The sequence below is a fragment of the Trachinotus anak genome, unplaced genomic scaffold (assembly GCF_046630095.1).
Source record: "Trachinotus anak isolate AG129_WGS33_773 ecotype Australia unplaced genomic scaffold, CSIRO_AGI_Tana_v1 ptg000018l, whole genome shotgun sequence".
NCBI lineage: Eukaryota > Metazoa > Chordata > Actinopteri > Carangiformes > Carangidae > Trachinotus > Trachinotus anak.
This window is the reverse complement of record NW_027273869.1, coordinates 18,807,055-18,827,335: the sequence shown is the minus strand read 5'-3', so window position 1 is coordinate 18,827,335 and position 20,281 is coordinate 18,807,055. Positions and strand designations below refer to the sequence as shown.

The 20,281-nt window shown below is 39.7% G+C and overlaps 1 protein-coding gene across 2 annotated transcripts; it reads right to left on the bottom strand.

The window, feature by feature from the left end:
- Nucleotides 1-11,020: 11,020 nt before the first annotated feature.
- Nucleotides 11,021-17,871, bottom strand: LOC139635439 (23 kDa integral membrane protein-like). 2 transcript variants are annotated; one of them, XM_071502784.1, is made up of 10 exons: nucleotides 17,738-17,871; nucleotides 17,503-17,585; nucleotides 15,831-15,896; nucleotides 15,396-15,521; nucleotides 15,222-15,296; nucleotides 14,747-14,842; nucleotides 13,863-13,963; nucleotides 13,104-13,209; nucleotides 12,852-12,935; nucleotides 11,021-12,340 (listed from the first exon to the last, which is right to left on the bottom strand). In XM_071502784.1, the coding sequence occupies exons 2-10, from the start codon at nucleotides 17,560-17,562 to the stop codon at nucleotides 12,218-12,220; spliced, it is 837 nt and encodes a 278-aa protein (XP_071358885.1). In that variant the 5' UTR covers nucleotides 17,563-17,585; nucleotides 17,738-17,871; the 3' UTR covers nucleotides 11,021-12,217. The 2 variants fall into 2 exon arrangements, with proteins under 2 accessions (XP_071358885.1, XP_071358886.1); XM_071502785.1 differs by lacking the exon at nucleotides 17,738-17,871 and having other exon boundaries at nucleotides 17,503-17,652.
- Between the last annotated feature and the right edge of the window lie 2,410 nt (nucleotides 17,872-20,281).

Genomic DNA, 20,281 nt, shown 5'->3' with positions numbered 1-20,281 from the left:
GCCCCGGCAGCCTGCAGTCTCTCTTTTGAGGTCAGAGGACAAAGAGGCTGCAAAAACTCAGCCAGTGGAGCAGAAATGTGTGGATTTATTATATATTATTGTTAAAATTAAACATATGTAATGGAAAACTATGAGTTTGCTATCCTCAGTTGATCTCTCATGCTCTGTAACTCTGTCATCAGAGTAATATATATGAACTTTATTTACTGACCGGTGTTTTTAATACTTAAAAGAGAAGAGAGAAGAGAATATTAGTGCGAGTTTGGTGGTTCAGGAAAATCAGACGAGGTCAAAACCTAGAAAATATCTGAGCTGCGTCTCCATTCAGCCTCTTTATCTGTTTGCTTCTCTCCTCCTCTCTGTGCTCACATACGCTGTGTTTTAGTACAGCTGAATTCACGATACAGCTTTTTCTGTTTCTGTTGTCATGACAACAGAAGAAGTTTGAAATAGTGACTGAAACATGGCCCATTAAGACGACATGCTAACCAGCAGTCACTTTCAAGCTGCTGCTGCTAAAAAAAAAAAAAAAGATTTTAAAACTGCGACAGAATCACCAAACACATAAGTTAAAGACAAAGACTGAAGAGTCTTAAAGCTGCGTCTGTCTAATGACCATCGGGGGCGACCCTACCGGTGGCAAAAAGAAGTCAGATTGTATTGAAGTCAATGAGATATGTCTCTACTTCTTCAGGTTTAAAAAAAAAAGCAAGATGGCGACAGTGAAATACAAACTCGAGGCTTCAAAACAGCCATTCCACAAACCAATGGGTGACATCGCGGTGGGTTGGCATTTGGCCCAACCTCACACTTGTGGGGGTCGGAAACGTTGGTTAGTCTACTGACAAAAATGTCTTTCGGTCTAGAGACATAAAGTTTTGCTTATATTCAAGAAGAATTAAAAAGTAGGACATAAACACATGATGCATTTTTGAATTATATGTCAGCTGAATATGCAAAAATATAAACTTTGTCCAGAGGTAAGTGTACGTGAATGATAATACAATAAATGAATACTGAATGAATATTCACTTTTAATATTTTAGAGACACCTATAATAAAACATTACTGATAAATATATCCATCCATCCATTGTCTCTACCGCTTATCCATACAGGGTTGGGGGGGGTGGGGGCTGGAGCTAATCCCAGCTGACATTGGGCGAGGGTGGGGTGCACTCTGGACAGGATGGAATAAATATATGTTTTACTTAAATTTTCTTTCAGTTGACACAGATATGATCAGAGGTATTTGGTAAGAAGCAATTTCTGGAAACTCCTTGTGAACCCACATGGGTGTGAAAGGGGGAGGTGGGAGGAGTGAAAGCACTGCAGTGGGTAAACGTGTGAGTTCCTTGTCTGAGCTGTGGCTACAAAAAAGAGGTCATGGTTTAAAGCTCCCATGGTAGATGATGCTAACCTAGTTGTGGTGTCAACAGACTCTGCTTTTTCTATTAAGATGTTATCAGTCAACGGCAACAACGCTGAAGCTTTTTAAGGTTTTGTATCTCCCCCAAAATCTTTCACCACTCACCCTCAGTGGGGTCAGGCCATGCAGATGATCAGTTGATTATCTCCAAACCTCATACCTCATGTCTCCACATCTCAATAGCAACACAAAGGAATAAAAGAATGTCTGTGTGTTCTTCCCCTTTGCCGTAGTTCTCACATTCCATCTACGTTTCTGCCATTTCCATGTTTTCATTGTCACTGACTCTCATGTCATTTCAGATCCAGCTGCTCCCCTCTGCCTGGTTTCCCACCTGCTGGCTGCTCTATGGCTGCACACACCTGTTCCCATTTACCCAATCATCCCCCTCTGTGTAGAGGCCTCCCTGCTTTCACTCACCAGTTCTCAGATGTCTTTGTGCTCATTGCCAAGCTTGCCAGACCTCAGTTTGCCTGATTGCAGTTTCTGATGTTTGCTTGACCACAGCTCTGCCAGTAAAGACCTTGTACCTGCCACCAGTGACCATGTTGTGATTCTGGGTCCTGGATCTAGTCTTGATCCTGGAGTTTAGTTACTCAGACTTGTCTTGGGTTTTGCAGATTCTGAGTACGATCCTAGATCATCCAGGTTTTATGACTCAGTCTTGTCATGGTGGGCCAGGTTTTATAATTTGTTGGTGTTGTGACTTGAACTTGTCACGTTTTGGTCATGTAGATCTTGTGACCTGGACTTGTCTTGATTGTGTCGCTTTTGAAATGTGATTTGTGACATGGTCTCTCTTGCATTAGCAGTATGATTTCGACTTGTCTGGGCCTTGAAGATACTGTGACTCGGACTTCTTTCAGCCATGTACATGTTGTGACTCTGGACTTTTTGATCAGCTGTAACCTTTGCAACTTTGACCTCTCTCTTCTGCAAAGGTCTTATCAGACCTCAGTCCTTGTTACATTGACTTGTCGTGGTCTTGTGGGTTGTGGGACTTGGTCATTTCAGTTTCCTCAGTAGGTTTTCTAACTCTCAGTCTAGGTCTTGGTCTTGGTCATGCAGGTTTTCACTTTGGACCTGAGGCAAGCTGGTCTTGATTCACTAGATTCTCTGACTGACTTGTGACCATCACGTAGGTTTTCTGACTCTGACTTGTCTTGGTTTTGCAAGTTTTGTACTCAAACGTCACAAATTGACTTCTTTTGGTTATGTAAGCTTTGAAACTTGGACTTCTCTTGGTTATGTAGGCTCTGACTTGTCTCAGTCTTTGTCATGTACAGTGGGTCCAAAAGTCTTGGAAGCTCTAAATCCTTTTGAAGCCCAAGATTTTTTACCCTAATTTGAGTCCATAGTATTTTTCCCAGTTGTGTAGGTTTCTTGACTCTGAATGTTCATGTTTTTATCACTCAAACAAAGGAATGTGTAATTTAACCTATGAGTAGCTCTGTAGCTTGTGTCAGCCAAGACAGATTTATGGAAAAAAAGGAAGTGCAATGTGAGTGCTCTGGTATGTGTTATGTTTAATTTACTGACCATGCCTCTGGAGGTACGTGTTTTTGGAATGTGTTTGGCTGCTGTGGTGACAGACAGAAGTAGCCTCCACAAAAGAGTCCTTTCATCAGACCCTGACCTTGAGTTAGAGACAACAGTAACACTGATAAAGAGGCCGGCTTTCTATATATTTCCCATCGTTATCTCACCATAAATAGACCTGGAATCAGCTCTTTGAAACTCATTCTTAAACTGTAAATGTTATGATCACACAACCAAGACATCTGCAGTTATGACCTTAGTGCCAAATGACTGCAGAGTTGTATCCTCACACTTTATATTCCACCTGAACATTTTCAAGATCATATAATTAGTCAGCTGTAAAAATAAATGTGTCTGAAAAAATAATTAATCACAGTTAATATTTAGTCACTTTTTTTTTAAGTTGCATTGTTGATGTCAGCTGATGCATTTGAGAACAAGGGCTGTTAGAAAAACTCCCTTGTCTGTTTACTTACATCATCTCCTTTCAATTCAGTCATTGAGTTACAATTTTCAATTTCAATTACACACACTAAACAATAACATCATGTTTATTGTAGTTTGGCTCGATGGCACAACAATAATCTCTTCGCCAAAATCATGATGCTCTGGGGATATCAACAACAAATTTCATATCAATTTTGCCCAGTAATTATCTTGTATTAACTTGATGAAATTTGGATGATGCTTAAGAAAGTGAACTTATGTATCTACAGTCAAAAGGATTCATCCTCTGGGGATCACGCACTGTATTTTTTCAATGTAACCCACCCATTAAATCTTGGCATTTCCTTTTAATGCAACTGGAAGATTTGTCTTGATGGTGCCACTAGAGGAAAGGTCAGAGGGTCAGATAAATAATTAGGGCTCACCTTCTGGAGGCTGTGAATATCTGGTGTAAATTTGACAAATTCAACATGTAATTTCTTTATAGCTTGGTAACTTTCTCATCTGTGGGGACCACTTCAAGTTGAGGAACAAGATGACAAACAAAGCCCATTAGCCATGGTTGTAGCGTTTCTATCTGGTGACCAAAATCATTAGGATCCATCCTCTGGGGACCATGAACGTCAACAAGAGATTTAATGGCCATTTGCCCAACACTTACCTTGTGGTAATTCATAATTTAGATGATGCGAAAGGCAAACTGACTGTGTGTTGAAAACCACAATCAAACCAAACTCATTAGCAGTGGTTTACAGTTGGTTTGATGATTTCAGGACATAATAGAGTCTGTGCAGAGGCAGAGACGAACCGCAGACTTCAGGGAGTCAGCACTTTACAGAAACACCCCACGCATACCTCACTCTCATTAGCACTAGCACTGAGAGAGGAACACACTTATCATAACACACACTGCAGTATTCAACATGGTGAGAGAGTGATGATTTTTCCCTATTGGCAAGATCAAATTATGCTACTCTATGACTTTGTTTGTTCACAAGTTTGGTTCAGAACAAAATATTAAATTCACTATGGATATAAACATTTAAATACACTTGATATTATTAATAAATAACATTTACTGATATCAAACTATTTAAAAAGCAAAGCCACAAGTGCATTTGTTGGGGACTACTTTCAGTGGCGTATTAATCCACATCTGGGGCTCTGGTGAGTATTGTTGCAGCAGGACAGTGTGTGTGGGACTGAGTAAGAATAAACTACACTGTGTGTGTGTGTGTGTGTGTTTGTTCATGATAGTGAGGGAACATATGCAACAGTGTGGCTCACTGACATGTCATCAACAGGTTTTGGAAACAATGGAGCTGAGTTCTAAGAAGAAATCAGATATATCAGGCTAAGGATTCAAATGAGATAATTTCATGGTTACTTATACTGTCATGTATTTTTCCTAAAAACAAAATAGTCCTGCCCGGAGTTCAGAGGGTTTAATTTTCTTGTTAGAGAGGAGCTGCTGTCGACTGTGTTGCATGGTCTCTCAGCCTGAACTGCAGATATTCCGATAGCTACAATCACATTAGCTGTTTGTTGTTTCCTGCTGCTGCTCCTCCTGCAGCACATCTTCATTTGTGTGCACTCATGCAGAGCCAGGGTTTGATTTTATCTCACGGGTTCATGTCAGCAAAGGACGTTAATCAGGAAATGAGAGGGAGAAAGAAAACGTGAATAGATGAGTAATCTAATGAGCGCTCCCACACAAGTGCACTGCTGGATAAAATTAAGGAATTAACATCCTATAACACTCTGTATGAAAATGTACTGTGAGTACTACTTTTAATTTATATGTTTGTTTTTTTTTGCACTTGTTGAAGGGCACCAATAATTTATTTATTAATAAATTCAATGAATCAGTCTAATATCAGAAGCAGTGATTTCTAGATTTCATTGATCTCCAATCTCTACTTCAAAAAACACACAGGACGACTGGGGGTTAGAATAAATGTTTAACTAACTACTAACACAGGTGCAATGCAAAGAGGAAGTGGTAATAATGATAATGTAACTGCAGCAGATGATCCTTATGTCTATGAGTTTAGCTGGTGGTGAGAGGAGTTAGGCGATGGGGGCAGGGAGTGCATTTAGAATATATATGTGGTGTATTTATCATTAGCCTTAGCAGAGTTATTTCTTATCGAAATCGTAAGCTAAATATTTATTTCAACATCCGCCCAGGCAGGAGCAGAAGATGGAGTTGCCTACTTTTATTTGTGCCACAGATCTTCAGCTGATGTTGCAGGCGGGACTCAACAACCAAAGATAAGGCAGTAAAGCAAACTTCTCTACAAACACAACATTAATATTAATTAAAGTCTTTATCCACAGAAAGCAAACAGGAGTTAAACTGCACCACTTGCTGCTGCTCGTTCTATTTCTCTCTGAATAATAAGAACATCTGGATTGACAAATATTTCATTTGAACGGATGAGAAACAACAAATTGTTTCTTTAAATGAATTCAAACACAACACACATATTCTAAAAACCCTGAAGTGTTGAACTGACACTGTAAAACTAAAAACCACTAAAAGGCTTCCTCACGTTATCTCTCAGATGGTTCGGTGTCATGGGACGTTTTTAGTGAGTCAACAGTCGGCAAAGAGGAAGAAGATGCTGAGAGGAGACAACAGGCTGAGGACTGGTGCTCTCTGTCCAATCATCAGCCTGCTGCCTGTACCCACTAAATTATCTTCCACACAAACATTGGGACTGTGATATGATCCACAGCGGCATGAATCCCAGTCAGGATACAGATACCATCTTCTGTCACAGGTATCAGTTCTCAGGCTGGAGGTTAGAGTCAGGTTTCATTTCTGCGTTGCTTTTGTTTTTACTTTGAATTTACTGGAAACGAAAAAGCCAGACTTCATCTGTACACGACATTTTGGTTTTAATCAAGTACTGAGCTGCTGGGTGCCAGCCGAGGCGACCTGCCAGGGGCCCTCGTGAACGGGACCCAAGGGGAAGCATACTGTAGCGAGGGGCCTGGTGCAGCTGCAGACTGTCGTACCTGGACTCCACCACTGCATTGTTTGAATTGCTCTCTTCTTCTTCTGATTTTTTTTTTTTTTTTTTTGGTAGGTAATAACACAAGCATCTTTCAGGTAATTAGTTGCAAACCGTTCACCAAAAGCATATGTGTGTGTGTGTGAGTGTGTGTGTGTGTGTGTGTGTGTGTGTGTGTGTCAATCACAACAGGAACATGACGCCATGAAAACGACTCAGTCTGCATCACCGGTCTTCATCCTGCTGTTGAGCAGCTTTAAATCCACGACTTTTCTCTACAGATTATTCTAAACTTTGTTCAGCCAGTGGGAACCTGTGGATTGTAAAATCAATGTAGAGATTTGAGGTGGATGAGTTGCAGTCCACAAACACCAGACAAGTTACAACAGGTTGATGAAGAGGTTGTTAAACCTGTATGAACCTCGTGTTCTGCATCTTTTCTTTGCTGAACAAAGGTCAGATATTATTTCGAGGAGAGACAGAGAGGATCTTTGATTTTTTTTTTTTTTTCTACACACATTTTACATTTCCACACATTAAAAGAGATCAGACAAGTTGACTTTTAGAAGTACTCTACTTAAGTAAAAGTACCAGTACAACAACATAAAAATACTCAAAATCCTGCTTCAGCTGTAGTAGAAGTATATTCAGCACAATCACAGTAGCATGTTATTGTTGAAGCTGCTCAAGGGACCCAGCGCTTGGGCCCCTCTGAGGGTCACCATATAAACCTCAGGGGTCGTGAGATTTGTGGGGGAGAAAAGGAAAAAGAAGAAGAAAAAAACAAAGGTTCTAATTCCTAAAATAATTTTCGTGTTTCAGAAATGTCTCTTCAGTGGAACCTGCACAAACATCTCAAACACAAACACAGACACAACTACACACCGCCTTTTTGTATGAGGTCGCTTGGCTTGTTTCTTTAATAATTGGTTGTATCTTAAGATTCCTTGTTTTTGGCCACTAAAGACACGACCACACCTCAAACGTGACCTATGACAGAAGTTAAGTTTCATTTCTACGGTGTTTGTGTTTTTACTTTCACTTCACCCAAAATGAAAAACAGGTTTCTGCTCACAGTATGAACAGAAGGATTCATGAGAATTGAGAGCTACAACCTGTTGGTGTGCAGGCTAGCTTCCTCGCTCTGTACAGAGTTGCAGATTGACATTATTTCATGATGCCATCTATATTTTCAGATTTTAATTGTATTTTTTTATTGTTTATCATTTTTCACTGTGACATACTGCAGCGGAAAATAAAAGGTCACGGAAAAACTGCGCCTTCTTCCCTTGTGCCAGACAAACCATTACTTAAGGTCGAAGAATTGTGTGACAGGAATACGTCATAAATTACATGTAAGTGCAAGTGGTCTGTGATCTTTAGTGAAATTCATTTTAAACATGCCTCTCCCAAAACCGACTGTAGGTCCTGGCAGAGGTCAACGGTCCAGTATGTGTCTCATCACAAACGAACATATTTCGATCCTGGGCAACACAATATTTGCAGGTTTTTAAGTGTATTGAAAATTACACCTTTTAATTAGTGCAACATGTGGAGACTGGAGCAGCTGCAGCAGTTTGGATTCCTCCTAAAAGTCAAACCGCAAAGTCCGCCCACACTACAGGAAAAAAACAATGTAAATGAAGGTCATGTTTTGTGTTCTGTTAAATGTGTTTGTGCCACTCCCTGCAGGAGCCTGGGGGAGGGGAGGGGGGGCAGGATTGGGCTCAACTGATCGGATCCCTCTTTACTCTTTACTGTCAGTTTGTGGAGGTCTCTCTTGTGTCTCCCCTGTGTATTTAGTTTAATTTCTTTTTAACTTCAGTTAAAATTACAGTTCCTGTGTCCTCCCCCTCTTTGTCCCGCAACTTTTTACATGTTTAACACAACATTAATCATCACTTTCAAAAAGACCTGCCAAGCCTGATCATGTGTGGCACTTATCTGTTATTCTCATGCCTGACTGCTTCAATGGTTCCTTTCACATCCTCCACAAGTTTCATTTCTCTGCATGAAGGTCTGAACGTTGTTGAATCTGTTGGCTTCAGAGCAGTTGAACTGAAATATTGACACAAATATCAGCCCATGAAAACACCACCATATCTGAGATTTAACCTGTAGAATGGAAACTCTCCAGATTCTCAGGGTAAAGAGTGGAGATATAATCTGATGGTCTGTGACTGTAGCAGAGAACCTGAACAAACAACAAAAACTGAGCCCAAAAAACCCCTTAAATGTCTCTAGAACACATGATACCGGAAGTAAGCACCATTTTTTCCTTCTTTTTTTCTCGCTGAAATGCTTTCATTTTTTTCATCACATTTAAAAAACACACGCTCTGTCACTGACTGTGGAGAGTTATTGTAGAGGAGGGCAGATTCTTTTTCACCTTTTCAGTGGTATTTTCAGCAAAATGTACTTAGAATAATAAAGTAAAAGCACAGGTGTGCTTGTTGTGGGTCTATTTTTCCTGTTTGAGCCTCTCAATTATAATGAGAGGAAGCCCTAAAGCTACAGCGTGTACTGCTCTGACTTGTCTGATGGTCGGGAAGGTTTGGGGGAAGCCCTTCAACACTGAGGTGTCACAGATTCAGCTCCAAACAGAAACAGTGGTGCCAGTTCTAAATGTAAGACATTAGTAAAGGTTTCTCAATTTCCAATGAACCATCAACAAAAGCTTGTCAATCAACTGCAATTATAAATGTTAATAAATCAGTAATAAATGAATGTGAAGCCACAGAGCAAATTTTCACAAATATGTAGATTGAATGAATTTTTTTTTTTAATCAATTTTCCAGCACAACCACAGCTCACCCTCTGTGAATCAGTCACTATGATTCACAGATGTGAACACATCTTTTTGAGAGATGGAGCAGGAAAACGACAAGTTTTGAAATGCATTTACTGAGAAGAAGAAGAGGAAAGAGAGAACTGTTGCAAGAGGTTGTATCTCACAGGTCATAAGACACTGTACTGATAATTTTACTCCTGGTGAGCGTATCTGTGGAGATGCAGTATCTCCTCAGGGCAGCGACTGTGACGGGGAAGTAAGTGAGTGAGAAAATGAAAACAGCAAAATTTTTTCCTATTTGTGAAAAAAACAATAGAAGTTCTAGTTAAAAAAATAAATTTAAAAACCTGTAAAAAGCCTGGAGGTCTCTCATATCACCTCATGACAAGATTCCAAAAATCCCTGAATGAGAGGAAACAAGCTGAAACAGGAAGTTGGCATCCACAAGAGCCAGAGCAGGAAATTCCACCCAAAACAGCAATTTTCAACAAAGATCTCGCAACCCTGGAAATTCTAATTTCTGAGTGAGCATGTGGGTGTGAGAGGAGTGAGAAAACAAACTGTGTAATGGTGTAGAAAAAGTTGATTTTAGATAAAATACTTTTTCTTCTTCTTTTATGTTTGTGAACATCTAAAACACTTTTCTGCATTATTCTTATTTCTTATATTTATGTAGCTGTTGTAGCTCCTGAGGTATTCAAACCTGTCTCGAGCGTTTCCAGTTCCTCCCACTTTACATTTCTACTACACTACATTTATTTGACCACCTATGAGGGGATATATTATTTTCACCAATATACATCCTTTGGATATATGAGGATATTATTTATAACTGCTGACAGGAAGAGACTGGACCAGCTGATCAGGAAGACCAGCCTAGTGGAGATTGTGGTTGACAGGTGAAAGGTGACTGAGGTATCAGCTCTGTTGGAAAACACCTCCCACCCCCGAGCAGCTGCTCCAGTGGAGAGACACCGCAGCGCTTTCCTTCCTGCTGATGTTGTCCCCAGGAACTGACACCCTCACCACGTGCAATAATGTGCAATAAGTAACACACACCGTCTGTGCAATGCACCTCACATGCTGCTATTTTGTAAAGTTTCGTAAATATTGCACTGTGCGTATTATACTATTATCTGGTGAAATCACCTTAGTCAATTTTATACATGCACATTTATTAAAATATCTATATGAAGAATTTTTATATAGTATAACATGATATATAAAAACTCTATATATTTGTTAATGTCTCATAATTTTTAAACATGTCTTTTTTCCCATTTTGGGAAAGTGATCTGAAACTTTTGGACCCTATTGTTTAAAATAGTCAACATATATTAACAGGCTTTAGGATGGATATATATTTATGTGACATATGTTTACAATATAAACAAACATACATAAACATGCATATCTGTCATATGCACCGTATGTCAACATATGAAATTGTTCCAATTTCTAATGGGTTTTATATCATTTTTACAGATATGGTTTTATTTTATATTAACATATATTTTATACATGAAAATTCAATACATGTACATATTGTATATTTCCATATGGGATAAAACACAATATTTTGTCAAGGATTAGCATTTCTTGTTCCATTAAAGAGACACTTTCTCTCTAAAACTCTCATTGTTTACAGTATGAGTGATGCTCCTGAGCATGCTCAGTGGCCTCTGACCCCCAGGATCTACTCTCTGGAGACTGTGAAAAGAGTCTGTGGTGCTGCTCATAAATAAACACAGTGCTCACATTTTTTCACAATGAAGGAACACAGAGCAGCAGTGTGACTCACTGTTGTGGTTTTAATAGATATATCAGGTTTATACATACACAATACTTATTAGTAGGTTACATTCATTGTTCTTGGCAATAAGAAAAATATAGAACATCGGTGGCGTTATCCATTGTCAGTCAATCACTTTACTGCACAACAAGTATTCTTATTTTTGATCATTAAAATACATTTTGCTGAAAAAACAAAGGCATGAACATCTTCCAACAAAGAACTGGGGGGGGGGGTATCTAACCAGCAGTAGTCAGGTGTTCCTCATAAAGTGCTCGCTGAGTGTATAGTAGTAAAAGCTTTAGATAGAGTTTCACCTCCATTTAATCCTCAAGAGTTTTAGTGCTGCAGCTTTTTAGTGATAGAAGCTGTGCAGAGACCCTCCTCATTTCAGCTGGAGACAGCCCAAACTTCAAGCTGCTGCACAGTGTGTTTATCACATTACTGCCATCCTGTGGCTGCAGGGGGAACTACAATTAAAGACCACACAAATGTTGCTGGTGCAAGTTTTTAAACAGGAAAAAGACTTTACCTGTGAAGCACCTTTCAAAGACAGGAGCCCAGCATCTTGTCTCGTTTGTCCACAGTTGAGTTTAGAAATATTAATACATTTTCTCAGAGGAGTCTTAGCTGCAGAAATCATATGAACAACACAACTGGATAAAGTTTTCAAACATCTGTCCAAAAGCATAGATAAGAACAGTCTGAGTTCTTCTTGACACTGGCATTCCCAGTTTAAAATATCATTAAAAACATGATGACTGATGCAGCACTTGTCTTGTCTCTGGAGCTGGAGTGAAATGATGCTAAGACAAGGTAACTGTTGGGGCTTCAACAGCTGACGGACTTGTCTTCTCAAACCGCAGATTTCCTCTAAAAGTTCTGGTGAAATGACATCAACCTGAAAGCCCCATTGTGTTCTCGCTTATCTCAGACTGTGATACTAGCATGAGTCAGTGCTTTCTTTTCTTTAACATGACGTTGTGAGTTAGCACCATCTTTAGAAATTTCCTGTGATCTTATTCAATGATCACAGATGCAAGTCACTGTTTAGTCAAATACAAATACGTCTTTTAAAAAACATTTTCAGAAATTCCTGAAACCTGGATGAGGTGGTTTTAATGAATGATTGGGATCATCACCAGTGTGTATTTACTGTACTGATGCCTCAGTTTTGTGTGAGGGCTCAGAGGTCAGAGGTCAGGTGAGGGAGGGTTTGGGTTGGTATTTCACTCTGTTGAAGTCATCGACTGTGGTTTCGACTGGTGGCTTCTTCCAATATTTCTCCAGACCCAACGCCAGACACAAAGCAATGGCCGCCATCTGCAGCACACACAGTATGTTATTGCGTTTGTTATGCTGAGGCATCACATACTGTGTACTGTGTAATGTGAAATACACTTGTAGCTTCTTTAATGCAGGCAACATGTAGAGACTCAGAGAATTCTTAAGAGAATTTGAAACTCAACTAGAATCTCTTAACTTTTTTCAACATCTCATAACGAAACTCGTACAATTGTCTTCAAATTTCCATAAACTTGTAAGAATTTCTAGAAACTCACAACACCTCTGGAAACACAAGAAGCCCTCTTTATACTTAACACCTCCAGTAACTCAATCTTATACAGTACACAGTTTCTAACAATGTAGAAACCACAAACTCAGTCACCTTAAGAAACTCATAAACTCTTAACACTTGTAACACACTTCCATAAGTTTCTAAACATTCCTAGAAATCCACAAACTCCTTGAAAACTAATTATTATCATGATTTTCCAGACTTTTCTCCTGTTTCAAACAACAGATGAAAGAGAAAAAAACTGCAGCTGTTTACCGTAATGGTGGCAACGGCCGAAATGATTCCTATCCTGAGTTTGATGGGGAAGCTTAGGTAGCTCTTCAGGACAGGACCGCAGGACTGCCACACACAGAGGTCAAAGGTCAAGATTCAACATTTATTAAAAACTTGGAGAAAGAAAAAGAATGGTGGAAACAAAGAAGGGAATAAGAAGTTGAAAAAGAAGAAGTAGTTTGACAAGAGGAAGTGAAAATGAAGAAGTAAGGAAAGATAAAAGACTGTGGTTACCTCCGAGTGTACCCATAATTCATTTGTGACCTGTCGCGTTGGAGGGTAAAGCTCACTGCCCACCATCACACAGGGCCCCTCTGAGCTGGAGTTACCGGGCCGAGAGCTGTGAGACAAAGAGAAGAAGAAAACATGAGCAGCATCTCTGGAAGAAACAGAGACCAGAGCCTCAAACACATGAAGAAGTACTCCCTCTGGTGCAGGAGCCTCAGGTTGTCAGTGTATGACCAACAACACTTCTGATAAACAACTGTAAATTCTTCATAATCTCCTTGAATTCTTTCAGAATCTGGTAAAACCATCTAGAAGCTCAAAACTCTTTGTGTAACTCCAAAATAAATCAGAAATCCTTTCAGAAGCTCAAAGACAAACACTCTTTCAAAAACTGTCCTGTTTTAAAAATAGTAAAAGTAAAAACATTTAAATTTCTTTAGGAAGCAGAAAAATCTTCTGAAAATATCCAAACTTTTCTGAAAGTTCAAAACCTTTTCTAGAACATAACTTTCCAAGCTTTAGAACTTTTCTACAAAGTCGTACTCATCAACAAACTCTGCTAGAAAACTCAAAACTCACAAACTTCACAACCTCTTTATGAAAATAAAAAAAAATCTTCAAATCCATAAATTCCTCTAGAAGCTCAAACACTTTTCAAGAGTCTCAAAACCTCTTGCAGGAATCCAGAAATTCTTCTACAACTCATAAAAATTCAGAAGTAGGGGTTTAAAGGTTTTCAGAGTTTTTCACGTTTTGCTGTCTTACCCAAGCTGCAGGTCAGGGGCGAGAGAAGGTGGCTTGCAGAGGCAGGAGATAGGAAGTTGATTTTCCCAGTCTTCAAAACTCCTCAGACCACAACAAGAGTACTGAGAAACAGACAGTCCGAGGTTATCTTCAGTCCGCCGCTGACTTGTCACGATTACTTCAGCACATTTAGAAACATCATGAAGACATGAAACTATATCTAAGTACCTGGAGCTATGATTTGTCAAAACTAAACATTATTGTGATTTTCCTGTGTTTTATTTCAAGCATTGATCTCCATCAGAAGATATATCTGTGGTTTTAAGAACCTAAAACCATCTCAGTGTAGTTTTACATCTCCTCTCTCAGGCTTCTCTCTGGAGCTCTAGTGACAACAGGTCAGTCAGCCAATCAGAAGAGAGGCTCTGAGCCTCTCCTTTCATTTCAGGTAAACAATCAGAGAAACTAAATCCTGCAAGGTTGGATGGTGGGTTCAGGTGGGTGGGGCTTGGGGCGTGACTGAGGGCTGCTTTGTTGTGACTTTACAAAGTTACAGAAGTCCCGACGGCTCAGTTTCTGAATACAGGCTGTGTGCATTTCTCTGTGGACTGAGGCTTTGATACTTTCACAGTATTAATATAGAACCTAGACCTGCTTTATAATCACAAACACATGGACATCTGCCTTTAGACTGTGTGGGGCCTTTAAGTGCATTTGGTTTATTGTTTTCAGGGGATTGTCCATGTAAAGTATTTTAGAAAATAGTGAAATGTAAAGAGAGCTAAAAGTCACAACATGTGACAAACACGTTTCCCTACATTGTGATCTTTGATGTGATTCCTTCTGAACTGAATCAGACTTATTTCATTGCTCTGATATATTAGTTTCTTCTTCATGTCTCTTACTGAGGTCTGGAGTTTGTTCAGTTCACTCTGGATGAAAGGCTCTGTTCTGTGGAGGGGAGTCACGTTCAGGAACACCTCGTCCACTGCACTGTCCATCTGTACAACACAAGACAACACAATCAAACAGGGACAGAGAACAGTTTTATTTTGAAATGTCAAACTTGGATCACACCATACAAAATAAAAGTTATACAGACAAGACACCAGGTAGAGGCGAGATGTAGTTTTTGTAGGAGGGAAAAATCTCCATAAAACTGATATTTTAGACTGTGACGAAATATATTTCACCATTTATACAAACATACATGTCAACTTAATGCTGCTCATGAGGATTTTGGCAACTGAAATATGGTCGTGGTCATCGAAAGATTGAGAGAATATAATCTAAGAAGATGAGTTCTGTCTGTAACTTTTACACTGTAGGCTGTGATGACCCCCCCCCCCCAGTGGCAGACAGGAGTGGATACCTGATTACCTGAGTCTGAACCTGAACCAGCGGCGAGGCGACAACCATCAGAGCCACAAACTCCATGAAGATCAGACCAGAAAACTGGAGAAGACAATCACACATTAGCTCTGTGTGTGTGTGTCTGTGTGTGTGTGTGTGTGTGTGTGTGTGTGTGTGTGTGTGTGTGTCAGATCATCTCACCACCAGCAGCAGAGGTTTAAGGTCCAAAGATGCAGCACAGATGCCCAGAACAGACAAAACCACTGTGACTGGACCAAACACCTGCAGGACCAGTAAACCATCGCTACTGGACAACTGGTCAAACAACTGGAACGAGAGAGAGAGAAAGAGAGAGAGAGAGCTATAATATTTCATTTTTATTATTTTATTTTATGTATATTGAGATACTAAATCACTTATTTATGTAATTTCTCATTTACATATTTAATTTAATTCATGGAGAGATATTGAATCATTTATTTTTGTGATTTATTATTTAAGTGTGTAAAAACTTTTGACTGGTGCTGTAGTTTATTAACTATTTGTTTAATTCCTTCAAGATACTTCTGACACATCTAGGCTCTGGAGGGAAAAGGGAGCTGTAAATAAAAATACACCAGCAGGGAGCAGAGTTACCTTGGCAACCGGTATGTTGCCGTCGATGGAGGAAAACCCGACACCGATCATCACCACACCAGACACCTGCAGAGATAATGAAAGGAAACATTCAAAGAAAAGTTGCTGAACTGCTGCAGATGAGAATGCCTGGGACGAGGAAGTCTTTAACAGCAGCAGCATTCCTCTGAAACTGCTCTGCCTCCCCAGAGAGACGCTCATCAGACTCCCATCAGCTGGGAACTGTGACGGCTCTAAATCACAGACGTCAGAGTTTAACTGTTCACAAACACTCCTGCTGCACGGAGAAAAAACTCTCCTTCAGTCTAAAGTCTCCAGCGACTCTTTCTCACACTGAGACCTTTTCCTGCAGCTTGGTTTTATCTGAACTTCATCACTGTTCTGTAGTTAAATTAAAAACACTGATATCTCATAAACAACACTTACAAATAATACAAATATTTGGGGGAAAAGAAATAAATTTAAAGGAAAAACATGACAAAAACTCAGAACCAACCCTCAGTCCAAAATGAAAAGTAATAAAATGAAGTTAAAAAAAAAACAAACTACAATAAATATATAAATAAAATTCACAGAAAGTGCATAAAACTGGAGGATGCCACTAAAAGTTAATCAAACTTATTTCCATAGTGCTCCCGGCTGCTCTGCACAACAACAGAGGAGTGAAATTCTCACTTCATGCCATGGTTGTGTTGATCTGCAAACATGCAGGCTAATGACTTTAATCAGCTGATACAGTGTAAACAATAACAACAGGGCAGCCAAAACAGGAAGCAGGAAACAGGAATCACCACAGTGGAATGTTTACTAAGACAGACAATATTAGAAATACTAAGAAGTTTTTTATAAAAATACTGATGATGATGATGATGATGATGATGATGATGATGATTTTATCATATGGATGAGAGGATGAGAAGACTAAGAGGAAAGGAAGCAAGGAAAGTAGTGACGGGGGGAGTGAAATGAATGAGAAATGTTGAAAAAACATTACAAAAACAATAAAATAGATAATAAAAGATACTGGAAACAGTAGGATGGATACATTTGAAAAGAAAAGCTCATTTATATAAAGTGCATCATATGTTATCATCTAACCACGAAACATATATAAACATATATCAAAAAACACATCAGACACATCTGAACCCTGTTACCAGAATAATATGATTTGTAATTATATAACAATTTCAACAATTATAACAATTAATTTTTACAAGCCTCAGAAATATATTTATAATTATACAGTTGTATTCTGGATGAGCAGCTTTAAAGGTCTCCGGAAAAAAATGTAAATTTGAATGTCTTCGATAATGAAACCTGGACAAACTGTCCGCTGATGAAGCTCATGTGATGTGACTGAAAGCTTCAGAACAGCTACTAAATGTTTCATGCTACAGTAAAGGTTTTAATTTCAACCTCAGTTTATAAAGTGATTAATTAATTAGCTTGTTTTGAATTTTTGAAAGTTTTGAAATTATCATCAAATGTTAAAACTGATGAAGTTACACTTTTCATTTTGCTCATCCTTTTTTCCCTCGTTCAATAAATCTCACTTCTCTGCTGATGAAGATTCCAGCTGCTCATCATCACATCCATCATAACCAAGCATAAACATGATGTTAGCAGTTAGCAGCATTTAGCAGCAGTTAGCGGTTAGCAGTTAGCTTACCAGTAGCAACACAGTGACACAGATTGCGAGTCCTCGCAAGTAACTCCTGCAGCGAGCCATGACTGCCGTCTGAGAGGGTCGAGCTAAAACAGAAAGAGCAGAGCAGAGAGCAGATCAGTGTGTGTGTGTGTGTGTGTGTGTGTGTGTGAGAGAGAGTGAGTGTGAGTGTGAGTGTGAGTGTGTGTGTGTGTGTGTGTGTGTGTGTGTGTGTGTGTGTGATGGATGTTGTTTAAACCTCAAGAGTGTTTGGCTGCTGAACGAAGAACATGACCAAGTTTGGAAGATCAGCTAGAGAGGAGAGAGGAGGTGAGGAGGAGAGGAGAGGAGGAGAGGAGAGGAGAGGAAGGGAGGAGAGGAGGAGAGGAGAGGAGGAGAGGAGAGGAGAGGAAGGGAGGAGAGGAGAGGAGGAGAGGAAAGGAGGAGAGGAGAGGAGGAGAGGAAAGGAGGAGAGGAGAGGAGAGGAAGGGAGGAGACGAGAGGAGGAGAGGAAAGGAGGAGAGGAGAGGAGAGGAAGGGAGGAGACGAGAGGAGGAGAGGAAAGGAAGAGAGGAGAGGAGGAGAGGAGAGGAGATGAGGAGAGTGGAGAAGAGGTGAGGAGGAGAGGAGAGAAAAGGAAAGGAAGGTAAAGGAGGAGAGGAGAGGAGAGGAGAGGAAAAGAGGGGGAAGGAGGAGAGGAGAAGAGAGGAGAGGAGAAGAAAGGAAGGGAAAGGAAAGGAGGAGAAGAGAGGAGGAGAGGAGAGGAGAGGAGAGGAGAGGAAACGAAGGGAAAGGAGGAGAGGAGGAGAGGTTACTCCTGGTAAAATGTTTTAATTCAGAGGAGGAAGAGGAGGGAGTGACTGAAACAGAAATGACAGGAAGTAAACAAAGCAGAGAGGAAGTGAGGAAGAAAAAGAAAGTGCAAGTTTGATGACAATGAAAGAAAGATGAAAAACAAAGCGGGTGGGGGACAGCAGGCAGAGAAATAATATCAGTAATATAATAAAATGTTTATTTATACGACACTTTAAAAAACCAGCTGAAACAGCCTGACGTCCACGTTGTGTGGCAGCGAGCAGACACAACAAAACAGCCCAGACGCCTTCCTAACGACTTCCTCCAGCTTTTCCTGCTGTGGAGCCCAGAAAACCTCCAACTGAGTCCAAAAACAACTGACCTGACTTCATGTAGTGCAAAGCTTTTTCTGCTGGGAGCGAACGGTGGTCCTCATAAAGTCGTTCTGCTCACAGGTGGGTCAGATCAGAAATCTCTCTCATGCTGGAGGACAGTTGTAAACACTGGACAACGACTGCACAAGGGAACGACCCCAGACCAGCTGCACCAACAAAATCACATCATCTGCAAAACTGAGCATCCTCTCAGCAGGAAGTCAGATCATCCAACATCACAACCAAAATGTTTAATGATAATGACTGAAACAAAATTTACTGGATAACATTATTTCATTTATTTAATACACAATTGCTCAATACAAAAACTTTAAAAATGTAAAAGTTGAGATTAAAGTTTCTCACATTCGGCAGCTGATGGGCAGCTCCACCTACTGAGGAAGATCATGTGACGAAATGAAAGGTTCAGCAACAGCCAATGAATGGATCTTAAAATTAAGTTATTTTTATCATTTATGTATTAAGTATCATTGAGGATGCCAGACCTACAGTACTTCAAGTAAATTAATGAGGTAAGTAAATTAAACATATAAATTTTTTTTTCAGAATAAGAGAAAACAAGTTAAGAAAACCATGCAAATTTAAGTTTATTTATGACTTTGGATGAAGCAGTATGACAAAAATATGTGGTGTAGCTTCAACCCTCACTCAACTCTATCACTCATTCACTCACTCACTCACTCAGTCACAGATATTCACAGATGTAGCACTGGTCCATGGTGGGTCCGGCCAACAATCTTAACTCAAGGTCTACTTCCTGGCTTTTTCTGGAGCTTTTTAACCACATCTAAATAAACTCCATGTAGTGATGAAGATAAAAGGTGAGATTCATTTTTCTTCTTTTACAAATGCCAAATTAAAACAAACATGTTGTCTGTGTTTACTACTGAATATCTACTATTAGAATAAATCTTTTCATTACACTGAGTGGAATCTTTAAATCTCAACAGAGTCTTGTTTTCTTTTATCTGTTTCATCACTGCTCTTCTATGGAAAATATGATGCCAGTGAAGCCTGTTGAATAGAATCAAATCGAATGGAATCCAGTGGAGTCATTAAGCACAGTGCTGTGTTGACTTTAGACTAAAAATAACTGAGGGGGACGGACTGACTGTCAGTGTGTGTGTTTATGTCCATACATGTGTGTGTGAGAGAGGCAGCCATAAACAGCGTTCCTGCTCAGCAGACACTCGCTGTGTTTCTGAAAGGTATAAATATCATCAGGATCCTCAGCTGCGTCGGCCTCGCTCAGTGGTGATGATGATAAACACTCCAGCTGCTCGCCACACTCGCATGTGATAGAAGCCAAGTGGAACATCTCCATCCGTCACTGTCTGCAGAGAGCAGTGGAAACCTTCCAGGGTTTTTAATGTGTGGTGTGTGATTATGGCTGCGGCCTCCAGAGGGCGCCACCATGACTTTATACCAGCAAAGGAAATTCATGCCAACTGTGGCACCATGTTGAAACAATCTAAGGTTCAATCAGAGACACTATCATCAAGGAAATGAGCTTAACTCTGAACAGTTATATTTATTTTAAAATGGGGAAGCAAAATAGGAAAAATTAACTATGTTTATAATCTTTGAAGCCAAAATAATTCCATCTTCCTTTT